This window comes from Melozone crissalis, unplaced genomic scaffold (assembly GCF_028551555.1).
Source record: "Melozone crissalis strain CALT ecotype California unplaced genomic scaffold, PUWL_Pcris_2 ptg000013l_1, whole genome shotgun sequence".
Lineage (NCBI taxonomy): Eukaryota > Metazoa > Chordata > Aves > Passeriformes > Passerellidae > Melozone > Melozone crissalis.
In genome coordinates this window covers 46103695-46124581 of record NW_026535791.1, presented here as the reverse complement: position 1 = coordinate 46124581, position 20887 = coordinate 46103695, and the positions used below count along the sequence as shown (strand labels likewise).

At 40.3% G+C, this 20887-nt stretch overlaps 1 protein-coding gene across 1 annotated transcript in view; it reads right to left on the bottom strand.

The window, feature by feature from the left end:
• Positions 1 to 799: 799 nt before the first annotated feature.
• The window catches only part of SLC9A4 (solute carrier family 9 member A4), a 29948-nt gene continuing 9860 nt past the window's right edge, over positions 800 to 20887 (bottom strand). Inside the window, exons 4-12 of the mRNA XM_054271958.1 lie at positions 19087 to 19304; positions 16924 to 17126; positions 15717 to 15803; positions 14391 to 14461; positions 12033 to 12194; positions 6409 to 6505; positions 4548 to 4679; positions 3748 to 3835; positions 800 to 1098 (exon numbers count right to left, since the gene is read on the bottom strand). Coding sequence (XP_054127933.1) covers positions 800 to 1098; positions 3748 to 3835; positions 4548 to 4679; positions 6409 to 6505; positions 12033 to 12194; positions 14391 to 14461; positions 15717 to 15803; positions 16924 to 17126; positions 19087 to 19304 — 1357 coding nt within the window. The remainder of the gene's footprint in view (positions 1099 to 3747; positions 3836 to 4547; positions 4680 to 6408; positions 6506 to 12032; positions 12195 to 14390; positions 14462 to 15716; positions 15804 to 16923; positions 17127 to 19086; positions 19305 to 20887) is intronic.

The following is a 20887-nucleotide window of genomic DNA, read 5'->3' as shown; positions in this document are numbered from 1 at the left end:
TCACAAATATATTGTGTATGTTCTTGCCATTTGGTGCTTACAAATAAAATCCTGATGGCACTCCTGCCTGAAAACTCCTCTGAGTTTCTACATACAAGGATACGTCCTTTATTCCTCCAAAATAACTGTAGGTGAGTGAGAGGAGCCTACATATTGAAATTGACTTAAGTAGCTGGAGCCATGGATCTTCTACGTAGATGACTTTACACGCTTTTGCAGAGCCAAAACCTGAGTTACCAAGAGGTTCCCAAGTGCTTAAAATGTTCACTGAAAGTCCTTTTGACTTAAGGTCTTGCTTAGGCATCTTCAGTGACATTTATATGCCCTAAAAAATGCTTTTCTGTTTTTAACTCTTTTCCAGAATGCAGCTGATTCTGATCTGGAATCAAAAGCTCTATGCAAGCTGAAGTTATTAATCTGTGCATTCACAAGTCAGAGATGCCTTTAGATATTTCTGGATGCAGACCATAGTATGAAACAAAGGCAGTGTCATCTTTTATCCATAGCACTTCATGCACCCAACTACTGCTGTTTAAATCCACATCCAAACCCCTACAAATATCATGTTCTCCTCTTTCCTGGAGTGTTTTGTTGGAAAGAAAGCTTGATATTAGCCCATAAGAACTTGAGTCTTCTCTGAGGCACTAAGTACCTTAATACAACTCTTGAAAGTGATACGAGAGCAAGCACACTGGTCCCCAGAGGAAAATCATAGTTTGGGTCATATAAAAGCTTTGTTATTCTTTAGAAGCAGTGCAACAAGGGCCCTAGAGATGCAAACACTGATGATCTCTGCTCCTCATATAACTAATGGCCTGGCTGGTGCCATTGTTTCTGTCTCTTCTTCTGACTCATACTCCTCCACCTCTCTGACAGTGAAGTGAGCCCTTGGCAGTGGAGCTGGATTGTGTGCTCTGGTGAAATGATGAGGCCTGATTGAATTTCCTCTGCGAGCTGGCAGGTTGGATGGAGCAGCTCGTCTGTCCAGGTGTGCCATTGGAATCAGCTCCTGGCGCTGCTGTGCTTCCAGCGGCCGTGGTCGGGGCTGGGACCTCGATGTCAATGGCAGTGCAGCATCAGAGCCACTCCTGTGCTGATCTAAAGATAAACAGACAAATAATTCATTGCTTTAAACAAGCAAGAGAGAAATGCCATGGTATTGGAAAGGAGGGATAAAGGGTATTAAATACAATATCCAGGAACTGAAACATTTTAAATAATTACTATAGAATAAGGAAGCAGTCAAGAACTAAAAATAGCCCTAATTTTTAATTTTCATCTCAAAGTCGAGGTTTAAAAGATTTTCTTTACCTCATCTCAGCTCTGAAACCCCAGAATATGAGCACATTCACCTTTTGGTGACTCACAGACCTCCCCAATGCCTTCACTGCAAGGGTGAAGGGCAAGAGTGAAATGCAAGAGCTTTCCTTTATGTAATTTAAATTTTTCTAAAATTTCACAAGTGTACCTAGTACCATGGTTAAAAAGCATTTTTAAACCCACAGCACAAAACAAAAATGGGATAAAGGAGAAAATTCTGATCCATCAAAAATCAAGTTTGCCAGTGACCTGTGACTAACAAGATGAACAGTTTCATCTGAAACCAGGGGTGCTTTGATTACTTTGGGTGTGTCAGATCTGCTCCTACCAGCTTGCTTTGCCACAAGTACATTGTAAAAAATTGCCTGCAAGAGGCCAGTAACTGGCATTCTTATCCTGCTGAGTTTATAGAATATACTTTTTCCCTTTCCTAAAGCCACTTGTAGTCTAACTACAGAGCAGGAAAGTAGTTAATGTAAGAAGCAATTCCTAACAATCTAAGCTAGGAGGATCTGGGATATAAACACAGAGGTCTATGAACAGCAAAATTAGTCCAAATCCTGCTACAATTCAAGTACACATGTATTGACTGTGGTCACAGTTTTAAAATTTAAGAAATTATTGCAGATCCATAACTATTAAATTCTTTAAAGCTAATGTTTCTTTCACAGTTGGCACAGTGAAGCACTGCTGCTCATAGGCCACATGGACATACTACATCCCAAGCAGGATAGGATTTCTCAGATTTCCAGGGCTTCTACTGAGCCCTTTGGGAGCATCACTGCTACAAAGAATGAATGATATTTACTGCCAAAGAAATAATTCATAAAATCATAGACTGGTTAGTGTTGGAAGGGACCTTTAAGATCCCTTACTTCTGCCCTCCTTTCATGAACAGGGAATCTTCCACTAGACCAGGCTGGTCAGCCCCATCCACTTGCTCATGAACATCTTCAGGGATGGGGAGTCCATAATTTGTCTGGGCAACAAGAACCTCTCTGGACAATTCATTTATACGAGTGGCAGAAAGAGCTGGTAGGTGACTTAAGGATCAATTTAAGGTATTTCTGAGCTTTATTTACTAAAATTTCTGCACAATCTGTACATAAGACCTAAATCAAGCTTGCTGAAAGATTTTTTTCCAGAAGGTCTTCCAGGCATAGACAGAAGAGATGACATTCATCTCTGAAAATGCATGTGTGCATGAATGAGGTTGTCACTCTAATTCCCTACGTACTGAGTACTTCTCTTCTTAGTTTCCAAGAGCAATTTATCTCATCCCAAGAGTTTATGAGAGACTTTAGGGTGGCTTTTTCCTGCTGAAGACGCTTAAAGTGGTGTTAATGCCACACAATGGCCCTAAGGTGGGGCCAGAGGCTGGGCCAAAAAAATGTTTTATTTTGATAGATTACAAGGCAGGTCTTAAATTCAGGCCTAATAGAAAAAAAAATACTTGCATTCACTGCTTCAGGATTTAGCTCTCTCCCCACTAAAATAATGCATCTACCTCCTAGAGCAGCATTTGGTTCCTTGCAAGTATCTGCAGTGCTTTTAGGTCTGAGTCTGCTGTGTGGAATACTTTAGGTCTTTTAGGCAGGGAAGACTGGCTGCCCAAGGCCAGCTGCTGGAGGGTGCTACAATACACGAGGGAGAGTGTAAGACCAAGCCTCTGTGTGCCATTGTGTAGGTCTGTGTACCAGCAGCTGCTGGGGGCTGTGTCCCCAAGGACTCACATGCCCAAGTGCCACCAAATGTGCAGATGGAAGGTCCAGGGCCAGGTGCTGAGCAGAGCATGTATCTCAGGCCAGCTGCTGAAGATTCAGATAGCATGCACGTATTTATAATTTTTCCCTAACAGTCTATCAGTCTCATCAGCCAGAGAGGGGACAAGGACGTGGCCATTGGTGCTGTTTGTGTTTGTGTGAGCCCTGTGCCATGTCTGTGCTGCTCTCTGTGTCTGGCTGGGTGCACACATGCACTGAATTTCGGTGTGGGGCTGCATGTTGGGAATACCTGCTCAGTCTTGGTACCTGCAGGACCTCGGGCATGGAGCTCCATCAGTCTCACCTGGACTGGGCTACAGGTTCAGAAAGTCATAATAATTTTGCATACAGCTCTGTCTGCAGGGCTGCAGGGAATGGCTAATTTGTGTTCTTGAGCTTGGCCAGGTGGAACTGCAGGGATCACAGGAATATTTGTCCAAGAGGGAAGAAGAGAAAAGCAGGAGGTGCTGGAACAAAACAAACTGCTGCAGTAATGATCATATAAACAACATAGATAAAACAGAAAGGAGAGAAGGGTGTAGCTCATTTAAAGAGGCTGTAGGCTTCCATGGGACTGTGCATGTAGTACGGTTAAATCCACCATACAACTGGCCAAGTTTCTTTTGCTACTGGACTAGGATACAGAGTAAAGCACTTCTATTACCTGTAAAAGTAACATGCCTGGCTTTTCTTCTAGTGGGCTGGTGTGGACCCTGAGGCAAGGAGAGGTAGCGTATTTCCGTGGTCTTAACCTGTGCAGGAGACAGAAGTGTGTCCAGTGCCTGTGACTGCCTCCACTGGGCACTTACTTGGTGAAACAGTAAAGAGTTATGGCAATATGCTGCACCTTTAAAGCCAAATTTTGATAGGCATGAATAAGATCAATGCTTGGTTTGGATGGTTGAACTCACATCAGCTCCAGTGAGAATGTCTGTCTGATATAACAGCCAAAGGGGTTTTTACTGCCACCAGAGAAAAACACGTTCTTCTAAGATTCACCTTTCTCATTTCAAGTGAAAAATTCGAATACAACTAATCCATCCAACAAGAACTTATTTCTCTTCCTTAACCATGATTATCTCAGCTATAAATGTCTGTGCTGTTCAATGCCTCCCTTTAGTCAAACAAATCTCTTACTGATTGAGAACCAAAATCATCAACGTGCCAGAGGCTTTGCATCAGGCCTTTTTTGATTACACTATACTTTGCACATGCAAAATCAATGCAAGTTACATAATTTTACTACACAGAGCCAGAGTAGCTGATTTCTGACAAATGTATGGAGATGGGACATGAAAACTTTGCTGCTCCCATGCTAAGTGAAGCTCTTTCTTTGTAAGTGCTGCATGAGCACACCGGGAAAACACCCATTTTAATGCAGTGAAGGGCACATTAAAACTAGTGTCTTTCCATATTTACAGAGAAGCAGAGGGATTTTTACATAAGTAGATGGATAACAGGTACCGGTCTACCCCAAGGCAAGCTGTTTCCCTTCCTGCAACTTTGCCTCAGGCTGTGTTCCCGACGGATGAGAATTTCTTGCACTTGTTTCTCACTTGTCTCAGTAGGAAGATTGTGCCTGTTGTATGCTGGTGCCTGAAACAAAAGATGCAGCCAGCTCATTTTTGATGCATTTGCAATGTTAATCAGTCTGATCAACCACAGGGCCAAGGGGACATCTGCCTCAGCTCGGTCACCGACCCAACACAGATCGCTTTGGTATCACACGGCAAAATGCGGCCACGCACAAATCTCACTCTGCAGAGCAAGATGGGAGGAAGCTGAACACAGCTGTAAGCCTCAGACCTCAAGGGCTGTGTTTTGATGCCATTTTTGATAGACTCTTACCTGCTCAAAGTGCAGGTGTATAAAATATACCTACCTAAGAAGGCTGTTCTCATCTCTGGGCTTGCCTTGTCATCTCTTTTCTCATCTCCTTAAGTGTAGTTGGGAGCTACAGATATGAGGCAGGTCTCAAGAAAGAGATAACTGGTTAACTCAGCTCTGAGCTTTGGTGCTAATATTACTGAGTCTGGAGCATGATTCAGATGCACTCAGGAACAAAGAATGAATCTCCAGAATGAGATGCACAACTGAGTTTCCTTTCCATACTTGCACAAACTTCAAATTTATATTACCCTTAAACCGAGCATCATTTAAGACAAGCTTTTTAGTTTATCATCAACATCTAGTGAAATTAAGGAAATAATTATCGGCCTTAAAGAGAAAAATTCACTGAAGTTTATAATCCCTCTTAAAAAGTAGAATCTCATCTCAGTTTCATTTGCAAGGGTCCTTGTAAAACTGGTCTTGGGAGCAAGAGCTTTTCAGAGCTGAAAAGGAGTATTAGAAGCAGCATTACTTTCCATCCAATCTTTCATTTCCAAAAGCACACCATTCTCAATACTACATAGGAAATGACTAGCACAAATAGTCATTACTGTAATTGATTTTGGAGAGAGTGAGTTCATTTCAGTAAGCTAAGAGATAACTATATATGCAAATTGTTGCTGGTAAGATAAGAAATTAATATCATAAGGATAATTAGGCATGGCAAGTCAAACAATGTTAGGAATGAATAACATATTAATAATGCCACATTTAAATGAGCAGGCCCTAGCATTTTCTAGTACACGTGTGTTACATGAGTTAGCCTTGTTTATCGGCATAATTTCAAGGTTACTGTAATGTATTCTCTCCCACTCGTTGCTGTGGGCGAGCTCTCAATTGTCTATTCAGTGCCTGAGACCGGATTAAGCAGATACCATACCCTGGGCTGCATCAGGGTCACTCCAAATTTCTACAAAACAAATCCCCGCTGAGGTATTACCACACCACTTCTACAGGGAAACAAACCACCTAAACGTGTCAAATGAAGCTCGGAGGACGTGGAAATCTTTTTTTTTTCCCTTGTTTTTTTCCTCCTGCGGCGCGGTAAATGCCGCTCCCAACACGCGGGGCTGCGCGGTGTTTGCCCGCCCGCCCCCGCAGCGCAGTTTCAGTTTCGCAGTTTCACAGCCCAGCGGCGAGCGAAGCCTGACCTCTACAGCTCAGGCACTGATTTATCCTGGCTTTTCACGATGCCGGCAGGGTGAAAAGCTGATGGGAAAAAAAAAAAAAAAAAAAAAAAAAAAAAAAAAAAAAAAAAAAAAAAAAAAGCAGCGCAAACCCAGCTTTCCCTTATTCCGATCAGTGCCCAAGCCCAGGGTTCTTCCCTGCTTGCCCTCCCAGCTCCCCGCAGTGCCCCCGCCCGCGGTACGGGCAGGGCAAGCACGGGCTGCGGCGGCCCGGCCCGGCCCGGCCCGGCTCGGCTCGGCTCACGCACCCTTTGCCGCACTTGGTACAGGTTGTGTGCCAGGACGTCCCGCATGGCCTCCACCTCTGCCGGGGACAGCCTGTGTGCACGCTGCTTCTTGCCGCTCCTGTAAATAAAAGGGGAAATTAAATATGATATTAATGAGCTGATTAAATGCTAATCCCATTAAATAATGCGCACGGACTACTTCTAGTGCTAGAACAGAAGGCTATGTAGGGCCTCTCAGTGATCAGCAACACCTGCAAATCATCCAAAGATGAATAAAAAAAGGTCAAATTTTGCTCTTTCATTGGTTTTATCCATATAGTCAAATTGGGCCCTAAGCCCTCATACAGCTGGCAGCAGAAACTCTGCTTTTTTAAAGCTCCAGAAGGAAGTTCCTATTTAAGGATTAGACCAGGCCATAACCAGCTCAGGAAAGCACTGCAAGTTTCCTCCTCTGTCTGAACAAAAACCTCAGCATGGTCTAGCAGTCTGGGCCTTGCAATTTTACTGGTTTTTACTCCTTTGAGAAAGTGAAGAAAATCCTAAGAGTATATTAATTATGAAGTCTGAGAGACCTGCCCTGTGGTGAGGAGAACATATAGAGTTTCCTTGCTACTGAACCTGTTTCTCCATTTGAAATTAAAGAACCACCTAAAAGATAGTAATCTTTGTGTCTTTAAAAAACTTTGACAAGCCCACAGTCACTTGTAACTGCGTGGCTTTTTCACTAGCAAAACAGTGGAGGAGGGCTGCTGTGAAATGTTATCGGGTTTCACTACATCAGTCAATCACTGTGAGAGTTAGTGTTCAGGTGAATTCCCAGGAAAAGAAAGGAAAACAGATAGTGATCATCCAGGATGAATCAGTCTGTCTTGTTGTTTCTGAATTTTTCCTTTCTCCATTTTGTTTTCTTGCCTCCTAAAAAAAAAAAAAGTGATTGCAAGTGGTGTTTTTCAGCTAAGTGATGTTCTTAAAATGTTGTCTGTACAGTACTGCCAGAGTTTGTGTGCATCTATCTCACACTTCCTCTAAAATAAATTTTAAAATTTTAATGACAAAGGACAATGGATTCAAGTTGAACTGTGATTATCAGGTAAACATAGGAAAAGGTTGGAATTTACAATTTTATCTAGTTTAACAATATTGCTACTATTTTGTTATATAATCTACCATGAACATCTTGAAAATTTGTAAGACTTGGATTCTATATTTTACTGCCTCTTACCATGAAATAGACAGTGATCGCTGGGGCCCTGGCCCCTGTGCAAAGCCCCTGGAATATAAGAATTAATTCCTGATATATTTCAAGGTTTTGGGAAGTGTTTTTATTCTGCCATCAGACTAAAACAGACACCTGACTTTTTTTCTGTGAAATAAAAACAAAGAGGGAAATTTACAGCAGGTTAAGGTGTAATATTAAAGTGAGGATTGGGATAAGCAGCAGGTTAAGGACCTCACTGAATCATGAGTGACCCATGAGTCTGTACTGAGATGCTGGCAAGTCAGTGTGACAGAAAAGGGCTGCCTTTCTGGATTTGACCAGAAATCTTATCTTGTCTCTGATAAATCCTTCCCATCAAATGTTTAATTGACATTCATCAATTCTCAACAATTGCAATGACAACTAAGTTAGTTATTTCTCATTAGGGAAAAAAAGACTTTCACCATCACCCAGTTCCAGGCTGAATGGGTGGGTGCATTGGTTGGTTGGTTCCTTTTTCACTTGCTTTCAGTTCTCAGAGATACCCTGGGAGGATCTGGGGATGCTACCAATTTTCAGGCTTGGGTGCACTGCACCTTTACTCCCTACTGGGTGTAGTGTGTCTCAGGCTGGGCACAGCCCGTGTATGCTGCCCTCCCCACAGGGAAACCAGACTCCTTGCTGTCAGCAGCCCCTGTCTGATGTCCCTTTGGACAACAGGGAGACCCTGGGTACACCTGGAAAAATATACACAAGCACAAGCCCTGGGGATTGTCATCAAGCATTGGTCTCTAAAATACAGGCTTGGCTCATTTGTGTAATGCAAATGGAACTGGAGTAGTTGCTGCAGGTGGCTTTGACATCACAGGGAAGAGCTGCCTCCCTGCTCTGTGCTCCACTAAATGTGTCCACAGGGTCTTTATAATTTACGGTTGGAATAAACAAGGGAAAGCATCTAAACAGGGAAAATCTTGACCCCACAGGGGAGATTATCAGATTATCTCTACTTTTCCAGCTGCATACCTGACTTTCTCCACATGCCAGCACAGAAGTATCCTGTTCTAAGTAATTTCAAATCTTATTATTTTGCTCTTAAAGTGAATTAAGTAGAGTAAATAAAACTGCTCAAGTCTCAGTTGAGCTGGGGTAGCAAGAGAAAAAATAGGATGAAGATAATCCATATTGTTCTGGAGCACAAATAAAAAACCGTCATTCTTTTCATGGGATTGGAAATTAACCTGCCCAACTGATAACAATGCACATATATGGTAATAAGGAACAGATTGCTTTTACGTTTTGCAGTACCTTAAGAAAGGGCTTTCAAACGTGTACAGTATGTTACCAAACCCATAAAGTAATCCTTATTGAAACTATTTCTTTTTTCTTATTGAATCTTCCAATATGTTACAATAAAGAATAGCACAGGATACATATGTATGAAGAAAAAAAGTTATATTATAATATGCCATGAAAACTGTCTCTCTGTAATGACTGCCATGACATTATTTCTTTCTTCCTTAGATATGGAGATACTTGATATTTGATACATTGATACTTGCACAATCTGTGTAATATTTTTTAATATTATATCTAAAATTTTGAACTTTGTAAACTCTCCATTAATCTTTACTCGTACTGTGAATGAATAATAATTTTGGGACACAACTTTCTCATAACTGTACCACCACAAATGACAACACAACAGTTGGTTCTGATCGGTACTGTATTGATATATTCTAAGATTTATCAAAGTCAAATTGCAGCAATATGAAGCCAGCATTAAGTAAACTCAGTACTAAACCATGGTTCTCTCTAACAGTCATATTTCCTACAAAAACCAGCCATAAACCCACAGTTTTGATAATATCTCCTAGATTCCATTTTTGCCATCTCCATCCTTATTTATCAGGCTTATATTCTCCAAAGTGTCAGAACCAAATGCTCTGCTTTCATTCCACTGTGTATTCTTTGTTGCACAATCCATGGGCAAATTTTCACACTCACTGAAAATACTTACTGTAAATTGGACATCCACTCCACCTGCAGGAATCACAACAGCATGAATGCAATTCTCTAATTCACAGCATTGGACATCTGCTTTGATTCTTATAAAGTAAATCTTCTTGAGTGAATAAAGGCTGAAAAAACTGTTCAGAAGTGTGAGCGGGAGTTTTTTCACTACTCTGGCACTGCTAATAATGATTTACATGCCATACATTGGAATTTTATTTCAAATCTCCTCTTGTTCATGGCCAGAGTTTTGTAGCTTCACTGAAGACAGGGACTTTAGGAACATGCTGAATCAATGACAGCAACCATACAATTTATAAATACGTTTAGAGACCTTTTACACATGTTCATTTAATTGCTGTGGGGAAAGGCAGCAAGAACTGCTGTATTGGCTCAGACCAAAGGTCCACCAACTAGCTCAATATCCTTTCTCCTGCAGTCCTCAACAGCAGACACTTACCAATGAACAGAGGTGGGGAAACATGTATTTTCCTAGAACACTCTCACAGCCTGCAAGACCATAATGGTTTTGAGCCACAGGCTGTTTTTCTGAAGTTGACACTTCATTTTTAAAAAGGCTTTCTCATCAGAGGATGATGCATAGCAAAATTCAATTATAGCCCGGTTAGAGATTGCAAAAATTAGTCCATCATATCAGCTGGTTATTAAAGAATATTTTTCAATCTAAATTCTCAGCTCAGGAGAAAATTCCTGAACTATGCTGGAGCAATTTGTCTTATTTTCTCATTCCCTCAGGAAAAGAAGAGGGATGTGGTTTGATTGCCACGGATTGTCTATCCACCTTGCACATTTTCTCTTGGCTCAGAATGGTCAAAGGATTAGAGCAGACAGAAAGGAGCCTGATATACATGCAGTCTTTTTTAATATCATCCATTCAGCAAAGAATAATTTAGAGAGAAAAGGGCAAGGTCTTACACTGCATGCTGACATCAGTACAAGAAAGCAGATTGATCTTGACATGATTAAGCCAGAGTTTCAAGCAAGATTTTAATTTAATAGCCAGTTGATATTTGAATTTTCTGTTATTGGGAGTGATCATCATTCAGAAAAGGTTATATGCCAGACCCTACCAGGAGCTGCTGCAAAATGGACAGTGGTTTAAGGATGCAACAGGAAATAGCAGCAACAGTGGTCAGCAAGAACCCAGGAAAGAAATGATTGAGGCAAGTGCCTGCAGCAGTACCTGTGCTCTGGACAGTGTGTTGCAAAGCAAAGATAAATATATGCATATCAATAATAGTATGCAGGACAGAAGATTTGTGCAACTTTTCTCCTAGAGGGTTTTTCCCTCAGTTCCCTCAGGAGATCCCACCAGTTTTGTCCCCCGGTCTGTCTGATGTCAAGTGGCATCACTGTTTGATAGAATAATAGAATGCCTTGCAACTGGTTCCAAACCCCCCACAATGAGCAAGGGACCTCCTCAGCTCTGTCAGGTTGCTCAGAGCCCCATCACACCCAACCTTGAATGTTTCCTGGGATGAGGCATCTGCCACTTCCCAGAGCAACCTGTTCCAGAGTTTCACACCCCTCATCATAAAAAGTTCTTGTACCTAGCCTGAACCTACCTTCTCCTAGTCCTACTGCTACAAGTCTACTAGAAAGTCTGTCACTTTCTTTCTTGTAAGTCCTCTTTAAGTACTGAAAAGCTGCAAACAAGTGTTCCCAGAGCCTTCTCTGTCTCCTTGGAGAGGTGCTTCAGCCTTCTGATCATCCTTGTGGCACTCCTCTGGACCCACTCTAACAGGTCCATGTCTTCCCTGTACTGAGGACCCCAGAGCTGGACCCAGAACTGTCAGGTTTCACAAGAGCAGAGTAGCAGGGGAGAATCCCCTCCCACAGCCTGCTGGTCATGCTACTTTTGAGGCAGGATATGGTTGCTGCTCTCAATGTTTAATTGGAAAAATTTGTTTGTTTTGGAAATACCAAAATATGGCAAGGTCATTTGAGAGGTTGCAAACTGAAGCAGCAGAAATTGCAAATGCTACAAAGAAATCTGCTCTCAGCAAAAATTCACGATTGGGACAGTGGAGTCAGGACCTGTATGCTAAGCCTTCCTGCAGGGATGGCAGGGAACTGGCAGGGATTAACAAAACCCACTGGCCAGGTTAAAGATAAGTACATCTGTCTTGAGCCACTACTGTGATTTAAAGCAACCAGAGTGGCTTCTGTATGTGACTCATAATTCCTCTTCAGGACTGTCCATCATGGAAAAGAAACAGGAAATTTCCATGATTTTAATTTTCACTCTCTGAGCAAAGCACAATTACGATGAGCACCAAATTGCATCTTCTCTTTTCTCAACTGTCTTTTTTTTTCTTACATTTCAATTAAATCATGGAATACCTTGGGTACCTCCTCATTTTTATCCCTGCCCTTCTGTCCCTACTCTGCAAAGGGTCAGGAGGTTGGTACTCACTGTAAAGAAGTAGTGGATGGTTTTGAAATTTTCATGCCACTCTCAGCCATCTCGATGGCCAGTTTTATCTCCATCTTTTTGTACAACGACACAAGGCTGGATTTGGGCTGGTGTTCCCGAATTAAAATTTTCTTCAAATACTTATTGTCAAACTTCTTAAATCTGCAAAAGAGATACCAAAATCAAAGTGTAGAAAAGGAAATATGTTTTCATTTCTGTACTACAAGCTGATCTTCATTCAAATGCATATATCTACAATTCAGTGGTGGAAACTGAATACAAATTAGAGGCACCTGTGGACTCCTGAAGGCCTGTCGAGCTGAGACCTTTAGGGGGATATTTGGCATAGTCTACTGGTCCACAGAGATTGCAGAGCCCGCTAGACAAAAGAAAGAAACAAGCTGCAATCAGAGCAAAAAAGAGGGCTGCGTGTATGTTTGCATATTACACTGCCACATTTGTCAGAAAAGAATACGGCCAGTCTCCATGCTTTTGTACAAATGTTGCATTATAGAAGGACATAACAGCAGCAGCTGCTCTTACTGTAATCCTGGCCTATTCAGCCAGCCACCAATGAGGCTCTAAGTGGCCCAGCAGTTACAGTAGTTAGGGCCCATTACATTGCTGATAATTTTGAATCCTGACAATTAGAGCAGAGAAAATACATTTCTTTGTATTCTGAATAACAGAGAAATTGAAAGGACCCCAAAATACTATGTGCTTGCATGCTGCAGATTGTAAAATATTGCTAATGTGTGGCATAATTTGAATGTGAATGTGTGTGGGTGCCTTGGAACAGGTACATGCTTTCAGGCAGACATTTAGCAGAAAAACAGCAGATCTTCAGCAGAGCAACAGTTCTGTTTCTTTCAAAGGAACAGTTTACCACAGCAAGGTAAGATGCTCCACGATGCTGGGAAAAGCACTACAGGGTTTGTATCTTTCTTTCCTTAGCAAAGGCCGTTTTTTATTCATTAATAGCAGAGGAAGGTACACAAATATTTGCACGGGGATTACAGCTCTTTATGTTTCTCTGTGTAATAAAAAGCCTCCTGGATTGTCATTGCTTAGGTAATTAATTCTGTACGCAACTTTAAAGCTGCATACAAAAGTTTAGGGAATACTTTTTAATACAATCTTCTTATGTTAAATGTCCTCAGACACAGTGTGTTTTTTGAATCTGTCCATGAACCAAAACACTACATTTATGGCTAGTTCAGGGAAAATTCTCTTTTCAGAGCTATCAGGTAGATATGGGACAAATGGATGGCATTTACTCACAGATATGTGTAAATGCAGCTATTTAAATGGATTTACTGCTCCAACAGAGATTTGCTCAGTTTGTTGACTGCACAGACAGTGGTGTGGTCCCAGCAGATGGATGTCCTAAAGCTACTTCTGTACTCAGAACCAAGAAGACATTTTAGATTCTGGGTATGCCCTAGTACATTATATCATTACTTCCCATTGGGACAAGAATTGGATGCAAACTAGTCATCCTCTTCCCCCTCTGAATTTCTGGTTTCCATAGGGAAGGACTTGCCACATGTCCCAGCAGACACCCTTGGCTGGATTACTGGAGTCCAACACTGAAAGTCAGACAAGATTCCAGCACAGAAGCCTAGGCAGAACTAGAGATAACTTTTAGCCCACGGCATCATAATAAGATGTTTGGGGGGAAAGAAAAATCAGTCTTTTCCCTACTTGCCTTCACATGCTGTGGTGGTGGCCAGCATGTCCACAGGACTCCCTTAGGGAAAATTTAAAGGAAACAGGAGATCTACCTCTTCTGGCTAGAGTTTGGAAGAGCTGCAAAACTTCACAAAACCACCTCACACTGCTGATGGAAGGGACAATGTGGGACCTGCATTTCTGAGTAAAGACTAGCTCTGCTTATGCTACTGGCTGTTTAAATTCAAACACTCCCTTCAGCACTTTTATTTTAGATGTTACTGAATGCAAAGACCTGTAAGGGATCCTTTTTGCTATGGAGGCTCACAGCAAAAGCCAGCAAAGCACTGAGACCATGTGTAGCTTATGTTTTAAATCCAGAGTTAAAGAAGTGTTTCCTGGGATCTCAGATTTATACCAAGGGTATGCACAGGCTGATGTCTGCAGCGTGAGTTCCCATGCTATGTTTTTCTTTCTGAAGGCTTATTTTCTGCTTGTGCAGATCCAATTTAGCAGGCAATGTATGAGCATTGCACTCTCAAGAGTTAATGGTTACTCAGGAGTTCTGTTTCTAGAAAGAGATACAGCACATGACCGCAGCATTTTGATTTCCTCTTCTATTTACTTACTATATATTACCTGATAGGTTATTTTTTATTATATTAGACTGCAATAAGACATACTTACTTATCTCTCAGCTGATAATGACTCCAATGTCCACATATGTCTTCAATACCTGCCTTCAAGTGATCCATCAACTACAGAAAAAAACATGGAAACATTGTAAGTGGCCATTATGAAATGTCCATGTGTTCATTATGAAATGCTTTCACAAATCTGCACTTATTGACATGATTTTGAGATTTATTGCTTTACTGGAGCATGTGAGTTAATTCTGAAAGCATCTACATTTTTCTAAAATCAAGGCAAAGATGCCACTGCGGATGCTTGGCTGCATTGAAAGTGTTTTGATGGAAGCAAAAAAATTTTGGGTCCTTTTTGTCTACTGAACCCAAAATATAAATTCTTGGTTCTGTTTCCCCTCCAAGTTTCCCCTCCTCATGCATGGCCTTCCTGGGAGAGGCACAGGGCCACATACCAACACCTTCACCTTGACAGATAAATCCTCTGAGGATTTTGCAGAATGACATGAGACTGGTTACTACTACCTTCTGTTACTTTCAGTCCTTTTTTGTGCTTGTCCAGCACTATAGATACAGAAAAAGGCCAATTCTTACAGACATGTTGTCATAAAGGGTGCTTTAAAATGCAAGTTCTCTTCAAGGTTCATTGTAAATGTTCAGATAGGAAGAATTAATTTCACTTTAAACTCAAAATCAGTTCAATGTTCTAATTTTGCTAATATCTCTTCAGCTTACATCTGTGTGTTTGTTTCATTTTAAGACACAGCGTTTCTCTTGATTTCAAATGTATTCCCTATTGTGAAATGAAAGAATGTACATAGGTCTTCTGTAATGTTAAATCAGATTGAACAACTTCCGGTGATTCTCTATAATAGTAATTTGGGAACTGAAGTAAATGTTTGAGAGGATAAAAGATCACTACCCAGAACAAATTGAAACTAAGTTTGCAGTTCAATGGTTCAACTAAGTTCAACGGATCTGGATTAAAGACTTTTAAGACTTCAGTGTCTAGAACTGGTCAAAAGATGGCAACAAGTGTTTCTGACTAATCCAGCTAGGAAGGATGGTGAGTACTTTGATAAACATTACCTTTCTCTTTCTGTCCTCCCATGGTCAAAGTGCCAATGAATAAGGGACCTAATGCACCATGACACTTGTGCATGATAGTATAATATGGTAGTAAATATGAACATAAATGAGATGCAAGATCTTAGAAAATCATGCCTAAGTTACCTCCCTACATTCATAAAAGCACTGAGCATCCAAATGCAATCAATGCCAGGTCTCCAAGTGCCTCCCTCTTTCCAGCTCTTTCAGAATACCTGTTCTTTTCTTTTTGGGATAGTGGTTGCTGATGTAAAAAACTTACTCGTACATGAATTTCTTCATTGATAGATTCCTTTTTGTTTGTCTTTTTAACATCCAGATATCTGACCAAAGGTCCAATTGTGATTCCCTGTATTTGGAATAATGAGTTGAATTGTTAATTATCTTTTAGGCAAAAATAGAAAGAAAGCAAAAGGAGATAATTTTAATCAGTTAGGAAAGCTCTGTCTTAGCACAGAAATGAACCATTATTTGTATTGAGAGCTACAGAAGAGAATTTAAAATCAAAAAAAATTCTAAAGGTCTTTTTTTAAGTGAGATTCTATTTATTGGCATAGTCTCATAATGTAAAGTAACTGACTCATTGGCAATCATCTTCAAAAGAAGATTCATTTGAAAGAAAATATTATCTTTGTGAGGTCTTGAAGTCTTAAAACCATTTACTTCAATATTTTCAGAATTAAACATTCCAGGGTTTTTTCACTTAGAAATGGTTTTCATTTTTTCCCATTTCCTTACTGCACTGCTACAGAAAACCATTTTAAAAGTGGAAATAGAAACAAATTTTTTATTTTCCTGAAACATGCTGGTGGAACCTAAGCGCCTTACTTATCACAAGTGCATAGTGCCCCATTGGCACCCTAGAGGATCTGAGACTTTGGTATTGGAAAATGCAAAATATGGGTTGCAGAGTTCTCTAGAAGTTTCAGTTCTTCCAGGTACAGCAGTAAGCAAGGTGAAATAACTCAAAAATCTAAAGTAGACACCTATACTTACAAATGTGACTTATTCACTTCATTTTTAAAATATTCTTTTGCAAAGCATTTCAAAATATTTGTATTTGGTCCCCAAGACAGACAAAGATAAAAGTATAAAATTCAAAATCTGTCACAGAACAGACATACTGTTTTCTGGTCAGTTTGAGATACACCACAAATAAAGAATGAATCAGTACTGAAAGGTAAAGCTAAAAGACTTCTTAAATTGGAAGTACCAGGAAATGCATGTGGAATGAACATAAATAATTTTGGACACCAAGTGCCCTCTCCCCTGAATATTTTAAAAGATACAAAAGAATTTTTGTATTACCTAAAAGCTCTTAAAAAGGCTAATTACACAGTACAGTGCTAAATCTGGCCCTAAAACGCAATAACTTGTCCTAGCCTAAGAGTGAATTCAATGCCATTTTCACTATGAAGCTTTCAGTCACCTCTAGTACATGAAAGTTATCCATTAAGAAATATACATACTTGGATGAACACAGTGAAATATATAACCACAATGGTTGCAGTGATGAATAGGTTTTTTCTGGGGAAAAGATTCACTGGAAGCAAGAATGCAAGAGAAAAGCTGCTGGCTCCTCGGAGGCCACTGTAAGAAATGATGAGTTGGTCTTTGAAGGTGAAGGGATATGTTCGGAACTTGTTACTGACATAGAAGAGAGCAAACACACCTAGGAAGGGGAAAAAAAACCAAACCACAGCTACTGTTAATCAAAGAGAAAAAGCAAATATTAAATATTAAAAGCAAAGCAATTATTGTTTTGGGGAACTGTTGACAGCCCACATTTTTTTCTCTTTTGATTTCTTGTAGCTTTTCTTTGACCAACTGCTAAATTTGGCTTGTGTGAAATATGTCCTATAAAATACTGGCGTTCCTGACAGCTTCAGGATTTAAATTCATTAACGGAGTTTAGAAGAGAGATTAGGGAAAATATTAACTTCCTATACTTATGTTGCATAGTTTCCTCTAAAGTGTTTTGGGGAAAAGAAAAACAACTGGATGAGAGTTTTCTCTGTGCCTTCCTTTGCAATGTTCCCTGCTTTCTGTACAGTGTCTGCCTAAAGTGTTTGAACCATGCTTTACCAACAAGTCCTGTGGACAGGCTCACTGAAAGACAAAGAATAATAGCATTTAAAATTTTAATCCTTGGGCTTATTGTGTCTCTAATTATTTGTTTATTTCTCAAACTTCATTTTACTTTTAATAAAATTTAAAATTAATAAGATAATCTGGGGCTGTGTAAGGACTGCAACTTGTCTTTATAGTGTAATTTTAGCAATTTGTTTCACTTCTTCATCCTCCACAATAAATATAAATCCTATGTTTTATGTGCAAACCATTAATTTACTGACAAAAAAGCTCGCAAATGCTGATAACTGGTGTTATTTTACACAGCTGTCACTGATACACACAGATTATTAGAGGTAACAGCATTCTTTTATGTAGGTTGCTGGATATCACTTTATGCATGACCTTTTTTGACTACTTATAATGCTAGGCATCAGGTACTCAGAGTGAAACAGCCTATGTGAGGTATCAACCTCAGGCTACATCTCTTTACTTAATTCAAGCTTCATAGAAAATGATGTAATCATTTTAACACACAAATATAGCAGAAAGTGTTTTGTCCTTCCTCTGTAAAGCTCTAGCACTCCCCTTTGTGTCTGAGAGAAGGATGGACATGTGGCTGGAAAATAGCTTTTAAATCAGAAGAGTATTGTTTCTGTCTTAATTAGAAGGATATTTCAAAATGGAAAGCAAGTCTTTAAAAATTCAGAGGCCACACTTGGTCCAGATACAGCAAGAAAATATGTAATTACTTCCTTTTTGCTACCACCTCAAGAACAGCAACCACCAGCCTTCTTATTCCTTCTCCCTTCTCAGCATTACTGTCAACCCATCCTGGACATAAGGAGAAGATGAGAAACTGTGTCTCACAACTTGTCTGACATCATCTATGAACTGCCCTGCCCATGCTAGAGGAATCTGCCCCACAGGTCAGGGAGTAGGACACCTTTGCAGGAATGGGACATACCATGTGCAAAAATGGAGTAATTTCATATGGGCACTACGTTTTAGCAGTTTAAAACTTTAGACTTGACTTGTGAGGAGTAGTAGCATAGTGCTGTTGGCCCACATGTGGTATAAATCCCTGTTTAGTTATCTATCCATGCTAATTTTCACCTTCCCTCTTTTCCTATGCCTCCAGCACTCCCAGCCCAGGACCTGTAGTGTTATGGCACTGGAAGTGTGATGATATACATTACCTAATTAATGAGTTAATGACAGTGTGTTGTGAAATCATTATGAGGCCCACTTACCCAAGGGGCATATAGTGAATAAAGACATAAACATCTCTGTAAGCATAATCATGACAATATTTTAATTTTGCTTTTAAAAGAATCAATTTTCACCCAAATGTAAAGTCTGTGCTTGGAGAGATTTGTGTGGGGCTTTTTCTCCCTTTTTCTCTGTGTGTAGATTTGTGAAATTTGCTTGTCACTAATATAAACTAGTAAATTTGTTGTTAAAGCAGTTGTGCCAGTCCCCACAGACCTTTCTAAGAAAATTTTGTGCCAAAGATTTTTTCTCATAGATGCAGAGAAGGCTGTCTGCAAGAGTTTACTTACTCAGTGTCCGCCAAGTGAGGCAGAAGAACAGAGTGAAGCAAATGAAGGCCCAGTTCCATTCATGGTTCTTCCCCACTGTAGACACTCCCATGAACACAAAAATCAGGGTCTCACTGATGCTGCTTAGCATCTTCATGAAATACTTTATTGTGGTGTAAGAATTCTGGGAAACATTCTCCTCCACGTATTTTTTCATTGTCACTGCACATGCTGTCATCCTGTACCAAGCAAAACATCAGAGATCAGCCATGATCTGTTTTTCTTTTCAGTTAAGGACAACATCAGCCATCATTACCTGTACTCTCCACCACCAGGTTCTGACCTTCATCAAAACAAGCATTTTATTTCTCAGTAACATTAGCTATTTCATTAGCTAGAAAAGGATCTTCATTCACGTTTACAAATCTGTTTTACTTATAGGATAAAGGAAGCAAACTAGTCTGCCTTTCTGACAAGCAAGGGAGGGTATCACATTCCAGCTCAAAGTCCATTTTATCCTGAATGCCTAACATGGAGCCACCAAGCACCAAATATTTGTCTCAAACAAGAGGCAGGTCGGTTCTGTACCAGCCTACAGGTGGACCAGTTAGAGGGACATAACCTGCCTCCGGGTGACATTGTCCCTTGAGGTGGCAGTGCAGATCATGGTAGCCCCGTGCCAGGGCCAAAGCTGCCATGGCTCCCTGGCAGATCAGCAGTGCCAGGGCAAGCTGCAGGGCTCTCCAGCCACAGCAGCCCATTGTGGCACAGCAGGAGGAAATTCAATATCCTACAGAGGTGTCCTCCTCCCTGCAGTCACCAGGGTGTGTGGAATGTGCCTAAGAAGGCAAAGGGATGTTTTGCATCACTGTTAATGAAGACTAGAGCCTGTGTCAGAGGCATCAGCAGCCACCCAGCACAGATGCTGGTGACAATCACATGGAGCAGCATCTTTGATCAGCCCTGCTGAAGGGGATTTCCTTTTCCCCTCTGCATTTTCCATAGGTAACACACAGATTGAGTGCTATGCTAGTAACATATTCCATCACCTATCTAGTTTCTACTGATATGATTTTAGTCTCTGGGGGCCTCTTGTAATGATATTTTTCCAAACTTGTGAATTCAGAGAATGATGACTGTTCATTAGATAACCTTCCTCTAGTTTCAGTTCATTTAATTTCCACTGAAGAAATCTCAAGGGTATCCTGGTGGAGCTGAGTCATTTAGCATGTCCAAGGACACTCCAAGACAAGGCCATTAGGCATTAATGATTAATACTGTTGACTTTCAGATACACATACATAATAGACTTTCATGATCCAAGTGAAAAATGAATGAATCCTCAATAATTCAGAAAGGTGACAATAAGTTTCCATCTCTAAAACAAGCAATAATTTCCTTAATGAAGCAGTAAGAATAATAAATCCAAATTATATTACCATTCTTAAATTACTAATAATTTCAGAACTCTAGTGAAAATCAGAAGTGAAAGAAATAAAGAGATATGTAATCTTGTGCAAGGAATAGGTGGGGAAGCAGTATTTTGGTCAGTGCAAGTAGGAAGAGGTCCATATGATTTTACTCTTCACTGCACAGTACATCTAATCCTGCTCAACTAAAGTTGCCAGTCAGCTCAATCTGAGCGTCTGTGTTGGGTATACAAAACACAGCACAAGACTCATGTGCTTTGTCTAATTGCTCAAGATAATCTATATCCAGTCTAACTACTTATTTAAATGTTTAAATATTCAAATACTGCTTCCCAGGACCATCCTGCAAAGGTTATTTTTATTAAGGCAATTCTACTCTGAAGCTGATTAAC